Source organism: Eulemur rufifrons, chromosome 19 (genome assembly GCF_041146395.1).
Source record: "Eulemur rufifrons isolate Redbay chromosome 19, OSU_ERuf_1, whole genome shotgun sequence".
NCBI classification, from domain to species: Eukaryota; Metazoa; Chordata; class Mammalia; order Primates; family Lemuridae; genus Eulemur; species Eulemur rufifrons.
Window position 1 is genome coordinate 38,610,213 of NC_091001.1, and position 7,392 is coordinate 38,617,604.

At 37.9% G+C, this 7,392-nt stretch overlaps 1 protein-coding gene across 1 annotated transcript in view; it reads right to left on the minus strand.

Moving 5' to 3' along the window:
- The window catches only part of TMEM182 (transmembrane protein 182), a 48,128-nt gene extending 46,289 nt beyond the window's left edge, over positions 1-1,839 (minus strand). Inside the window, exons 1-2 of the mRNA XM_069494891.1 lie at positions 1,708-1,839; positions 1,373-1,472 (exon numbers count right to left, since the gene is read on the minus strand). Coding sequence (XP_069350992.1) covers positions 1,373-1,472; positions 1,708-1,839 — 232 coding nt within the window. The remainder of the gene's footprint in view (positions 1-1,372; positions 1,473-1,707) is intronic.
- Between the last annotated feature and the right edge of the window lie 5,553 nt (positions 1,840-7,392).

Here is a 7,392-nt window from a genome sequence, read left to right on the forward strand (position 1 = left end):
TAAAGGTGCCATCTTTTATTTATTTTTCACGTGTTCTCCAGCACCTAAGATATGCTTAGTATGCATTAGGTATTCAAAAATAACTGTTTTAAAAACATAATAAATTTAACCTTGATTCATTCCAATTAATAAAAAATTTATTCTATGTCCATTTTATTTGGGGGGAAAAGATACAAATGACCAATCATACAAGTTAATAATTCAAATAAATTTTAGCATTTGAAGAAATCAAAAGAAGGAAATTTTATGTTGTCTGAAAGCTTTAAAATTTCATATGTATACTTTAAGGTGGAGTGAAATATTGAAATATTCTTTCTTTCTCTAAGTCTTTGGCAAAATCTTTCTCCTACACAATCTTACTGACTTCCCTTTACCAAAATCTAAATAATTGCCATTGGCAAGTTGCATGCTTATTCTCTCCTGCCCCAAAACCTCTATAAGATAGCCTATCAGATATTTATCTCAAAGTGCCACTTCATCACTACCTTGTTCCTTTTACATAAGCTAACTTACAATCAGCTTGCTTAAGTCTTCAGTTATCTCACATTTTTATTATATATTCCATAATCCTGACTATTGTATAAATACCATACTTTGATTTTTCACAGGAGTGTTTGATAAGATTAATAATTTCAACCCTCAATAACTTTAGGCTAATAAACAGTTCTTTCACTGTTAGACACAATAAAACAAATGCAAGCTATTTTCAATAAACTGATTTTCGAAGATTAATACAATAGAAGAAATATATTTGAAAGAATGCATCAGAGTTTTTAAAAGTTATTCTACTTCAAAAAAGAACTTTAAAGTTCAACAAGAGAAGGCAAACATCAAAAGCAAGGCATGTCTTGATATTACCCATGAACTTGGTTAAAGCCAAAATAAAACAAGCTTTCATCTGCACTGCTGGTAATTAAGTTTCATTATAAAAAAAGGATGTTGTTAACTTTGAAACTATGAATATAAAATAATACGCCTCTATTTATGGATTTTTACATTTGAGATTTCAAGGGCTAATAGTAAAAGAAAGGTTTTCTTGCAACATAACAATAATAGGCACTTTAAAAAATACTATAGATAATATCTGTTTTGTTTGTTAGGGTTAGTGTATTTTAAATATGAGCAGAGAAACAGTAGGTAATTCAATTTTCCAGAAATATTTAGACTCCTATTTTATGTTAGAAGATAGATTAATTATTCCTATAACCTTTCCTACTTAGTGAAAAGGAATCTCTTCATGAACCTTTTGAAGACATCTTATTGAGGTCTTACAATTAAGAAATTCAACTCTCTGTAAGTGACATCTGCTAAATAAGAAGTTATTCATTTTTATTTTAGAGACAGGGGGTAAATAAAGTTAAGTTACACTTACTATACCAGAACTTCCAAATATTGGAGTCATTCTCTTCCACGATCCCATTAAACCAACATCTCCAGAAGAATCCTTCATGGTGGAAAGTGACATTTTCTATCTGCACAGAACACAAATGAAGTAACTTGCCATCAACAGAAATACAATCAAAATTATTACATCCAGGAAATTTTTAAAGAAATGTATTTTATCCCAGATAATAATGATCAGTAGCTTTCTATATATCTCTTCTATGATGAAATAGACATTCCACTACTATTCTCTGATTTCAAGAGGATACATAAGACTATCTTCATCAGTACCAAGCACGTCAGTATTCTAAAGAAGAAACTCACATTCTGTTCACCTGAACAACTCCCCACTTCAGTCGCAAGAAGCCAATAATCCGATCCAAATGCCACCAAAAACAATAAAACCCCCAAAGCACCAAAAAGAGCCCCAAAGAAAATGGCGATATTTAGTCTCATTTTCAATTCACTGGTTTCCTTTTAAATAAAATACGAAATTTTGAGATGGTAGACACCTAGTTTCTTAACAATAATGCCAAAAAAGAATAAGGGTTTTGACTAGGCAGAATCCCCTTGAGAAGGCTGTCCTAGCTCATGTTTTGGTGGCTTCTTGCTCACACCACCGCCGGCAGATTTGTACTCCCTTTGCTCTCCCCTGGAGGGACTCCAGCCCAGCAGCTGAGAATGACTGGCTATTTTAAGATAGTGATTGAGGAGCTGCTGTCTTTCTCCCGTGGGGATCAAAAAATAGCTGACCTTCCCCTGACTACAGCGAGGAGTACCAGGAACTGGCTGGGATTATCATAATTGCTGTTGGCTAATCCATAGATGTAGAGGAAAGATGGAATGGCTATGAAGTCATTGGTCCCAAATCTCAAGTGTCTGAACAAGCTCCTCTTAGCCTAGCATGACCATTACAATCCCAAAGACACTTAAGATTCTCTTTGAAGGTATATACATGGCAGCTGTAATGAACCATAAAGACTTCTCTTAAATACAATTGAAAGTGTAATTAACTTCTTAATTCCTTTTGGACATTTTTGTGGTAGAAAATAAGTTTGGGATCAAATGGTCTGACATAACCGAATACAGTTCAGGATAACTTAGACTTCCAGAGGTGTACTTAAAAATCCAAATATTATTGTAACAAAATTTTTGAAAGTATAAAAAAGCACTGTATGCAGCATACACCAGTGTCATAAAAGCAGCACTTCCTACAGCGGCTCATGGATCTTACACAAGCTACTCCAAATAATCATTTCACAAGTGGACTAATGAAAACATTCTCAAAAATATACTGTGTCCTGAACTGAGAGGAAAGAATCTGGTCTACTCTTTCTTTTTCCTTCATTTTAAATATCTAACTTCCTCAAAATGTGAATCACACTTAATACCCATACGGACCACCTAATAGTAATGAATCTCCACTGTCTTCAAGCCTTGTCTCTTTACAGTTCATTTGCCTTGCATGAAGACAACAGAGAGTATTTTTTACTAAGTATTTGTGCACCCTGCCACTGTCCCTTTGACTATTGTTTTTATATTATCAACAAAAACATAGACCACTTAATTTGCCAAGGAGGCAGCTGAACTCTACCAGCCTCCTTCACCCCTTCTTTTATGTGTCATTGGATAGATCCTTATGACAGATCTTGTGAGGGCAAAAAGATCCTTAGTAAGGATGAAGAGTCTTTGTCTGCTCTAGCTATATGCAATTAGAGGTATTTAAAAGCCATGAATAGAATTCTAAGCCACAGAATCATTAAGTTTAAGGGTTAAAGTGAATGTGAGGATTCACCTGAGCTTTGCCCTCACCTAAGACTCAAATATATTTTATAAGGCTCCACACACCATCAAGCTATGGCATTCTAGCTTGAGACATCTGAGAACGTCAGTAATGGCCATAGAGCTCTGCCTTACTTTCTGCCAAAAGCTGCATCCTGGGAATTCCCAGATATTTATTCTAGTCTGTCCTCTGAGATTATATAGCACTAGTTTAAACCCTCTGACGTGGGACAGAACTTTCTGATATTTTGAAGACCACAAACATCTTATGCCTCCTCAAACCACAGCCCCACTACATGCCTACATATGGGTCTTCTTTTTTCCTAAGCTAAATACTCTGTCCCTTTAAGCATGCCTTAGATTTGCACTACTCCCAACCTCCTCCTCTCTGTTTTGGTTCTTTCTTAAAATATTCAAGTACTTGGTTGAAGTAAGGCATAGTGAAATATCCTGGGTATAGTCCAACAATTTAATCCCACCACCTTTCTTTTGTGGATACTGTGATAAGAACAATAATGAACTCCCCAAGATGCCTGTGCCTGATTTCTAAACGTGATCACATAAATCTGTGAACATGTTACGTTACATGGCAATATCTTGGATTACACCAGTGGGTCCAATCTAATCATGTGAATCCTTAAAAGAAAAAGCATAGAATCTTTCCTAGCAGAGTGGCCGGAGGAAGACACGTGACCCCAGAAAAAAGGTTCCCAGGGCTGCTGGTTTGAAGAGGGAGGAAGGAACCACAAGCCAAGGAATGTGCACAGCCTCTAGAAGCTGAAGGAGGAAAGAAAACAGATTCTCCCCTAGAGCCCTTGGGGAAAAAAGGCAGCCTTGTCAACACCTTGATTTGAGTTCAGTGAGACCCCTGGGGAGTTTAGATTTCCAGAACTATAGAATTGTTAATTTGCATTATTTTAACCTATTAATTTTGTGACAATTTGTTACAACAGCAATAGACAATACAGATGCTATTCTATAATCCATGCAATATCAGGTCAAATTAAGTTTTCTGCAGGGGAGGGGAATATATCTTCAAGAAGTGCTTTTTGAGAATCTGTGAGGATCCAGGCATTTCATAAGAATGAGGGTTACAATACACAGGCCCTGACCTTGAGGAGTTCATGAGCTAGTGGGGGTGAAAAAAGTGATTCATTAGAACAAAGTACACAGAGGTTGTGATAATGACTTCCGGTCACTCTGGACATGTTCCGCTGCTCCCCCCTCCACCCCCTCCCTGGATCAGTGTGGTCATGGTTGCTGTGGTCGTGCAGCTTGGGTTATAAGTGACAGCATGTTGCCATTTGGAGAGAAGGAAGAATCTGTCAGACAGGATGGTTTTATTTATTTTGTTTATATTTCAATGGTTTATGGTAAAAATTCCATACACTATTGCTAAGTCCTTAATATAAATAAACACAAAATTTTAAAAAATGTATACAACAGTATAGGACTTTGTTGTTGCTACAATTCATTTCAACTTTGGTCTTTGTCACAGAAAAATATCATCTTTCTGGACTAGGTTCATCAACTCATACTGTTTTTCTCACCATGATTGGTTTATCTAAAAGTGTATAAGCATCAATATAAAAATGTTGCCAGTGCAAATGTAGGACAGGGCAGAGCCCCAGACATGTCATTAAAGACCCCGCTCAGTAACCAGGTATGTTTATTAAATCAGTCATTAATGCAAACAACTTGAGTATTTCCAAACATTCATACGTGTGCATCTATTGGAGAAAAATGCCATAGAATACTTTTGACATCATAAGACTGAGCCCGTCAGCTCAATTATTCCCAGCACTGAGCATAATGCTCGGCACACATCAGGCACTAGAATAAAATAAAAATCAATCCGTAGTAGGGCTCTTGGCTGAGACACAAATACATGACCTCCTGAGCTATCCAGCTGGCACTCCACCCCAGCAGAACAGCACTTACCCGGCCTGGCTCATTCTCTGTTAAGCTTTGGAGAGCTGGATTGTAGCAGGGTGCCTGTATCCTGTGCAGATGTTCACAAACCATCTTTTCAAAACTTCATGTTAGACTTTTGCTGAGAAATGAAATGGACCTTACCACTTGGGGACAAAAACAGTCTTTTTTCTTCAGAAAATTGGACATTTTCCTGTCACTTGAAACTTCTCTGATTTTCCATGATTCTTAAGGTATTTCTAACAGCCATTCAGTGTCTCTTCCCCAAGTTCTGTAAGCAGCATAAGAACATGTCTATGCTCTGGGAAGATTGATAAACAGCTGTATGGTTCCTATGATCTCTTTACAAATTCAAACATAGGTTCTCACTTCCCTTTCACTCTCTTTTCTAGTGAAAGGCCAGGAGATGAGGGGAAATAGGCGTGGCTGAGCACTAACTCCAGATCATCATAATCCTATAAGAAAACAGCTGCATGGCATCTGTAAGTATCTGAGCCTTATGCTAGCAGTCCCCAACCATTTTGGCACCAGGGACTGATTTCACGGAAGTCAATTTTTCCACAGACTTGTGATAGTGGGTATGGATTGGGGATGATTCAAGTGCATTACATTTAGCAGGCAATTTATTTCTATTATTATTACAATGTAACATATAATGAAATAATTATACCACTCATCATAATGAAGAATCAGTGGGAGCCTTGAGCTTGTTTTCCTGCAACTAGACGGTCCCATCTGAGGGTAATGGGAGATGGTGACACCTGAAGTGTGTTGCTTGTATCCAGTCTACTCCGTAATCTCATTTTGGTTGCTGTCACTACAGAAAACCGTGCTTCATAAAGATAGGATGTTGGAAACGGAAGCAGGCTTTTCAGTGCTTTTGTGGCAATCTCGGGATATTCTGCCCTGACTTTAATCCAGAACATAATAAAGTTGAAGTTGTCTCAAATGTACTTTTAAGGCCACCATCATTTGCAATCTCAAGCAGTTGATCCTCTTTTAGCACAAAGTCCATTCACCTGGCTTATTCACAAATGGGTCATGGATCCATTCCTTCCCCATTTGGGGGTCTTTTGTGGTTGGGAAGTAATGCTCAAACTCTTTTGAAAGCTGAGATAGATGGTTATGCACCAGCTGGGAGAAAGAAGGCCCTAGCTCAGACTCTTTGAAAATCTCTGCTAATGTTTGAAACATGTCAAAAATCCCAATGTTCACTCGTCACCCCCAGAATTCCAGTTTGGCTTTGAATGCAGCCACCTCATCTGCTGACTTGAACACAGTTGTCATTCTCCCCTGAAGTGAGAGATCGAGTTCACTGAGTAGGTTAAATATGTCACACAAGTAAGCAAGTTTTGCGACCCATTCTGTGTCACTGAAATGTGCTGCTAGTGGTGACTGTTTTCTTAAAAGAAACCTCTGGAGCGGCTCTCATAACTCAAAAACTCTGGCCAGTGATCTACCTTTAGAAAGTCATTTCACTTCTGGGCATAAGGGAAGACATGTGTTCTCTGCGTCCATTTCCTCACAGAGATGCATGAACAGACGTGAGTTAAGGGTATGTACTTTAATGTGGTTGATAATTTTAATCACATCCTGCAAAATGTTGTTTAGTTCAGTTGACATTTCTGCTAGCCAGCATTACTCTATGGGTGACTCAGTGGATAGACTCATATTCAGAAGTGACCTCCTTGACCTGAATAGTGAAACCAGAAAGCCGTCCAGTCACGGCAGCTGCTCTGTCTGTGCATATACTGACACAAATGACCAATTCAGTTTTCCTGATATGTACTCATTCAAAGACTTGAATCGTTCTACAGCTGTGGTGTTGGTTAGCAACAAAAGTGCACAGAACATATCCTCCTTCACATTCTCCTGAAAAATATATCCCACAAAAACAAGCATTGTTGCCTTGTTGTCAACGTCCATAGACTTGTCAACCTGGATTGTGTACCATGGTGAGTCACTAATCCTCTCTAACAGTTGTGCCTCAATATCCTCTGCTATTTCATCAATTCATCTAGTTATGGTGCTATCTGAAAGAGGAATACTTGCCACCTTTTGAACTGCAGCCTCTCCTAAAAGTTCATAGCAAATGTCCTTAGCAGCAGACAGAGTCAACTCTTCACCAATAGTAAAGGGCTTCTTAGCTTTAATAATGTGGTTAGCCAGTAAGAATGATGTTCTCAGGGCAGACACATTTGATGAAGTGCTGTGCTTCAATAATTGCTTCTGTTCTTCGTGTTAACATTTTTTTTTCTTTTGAAAAACTCCAAAGGCTTGTCTTTTAATTCATAG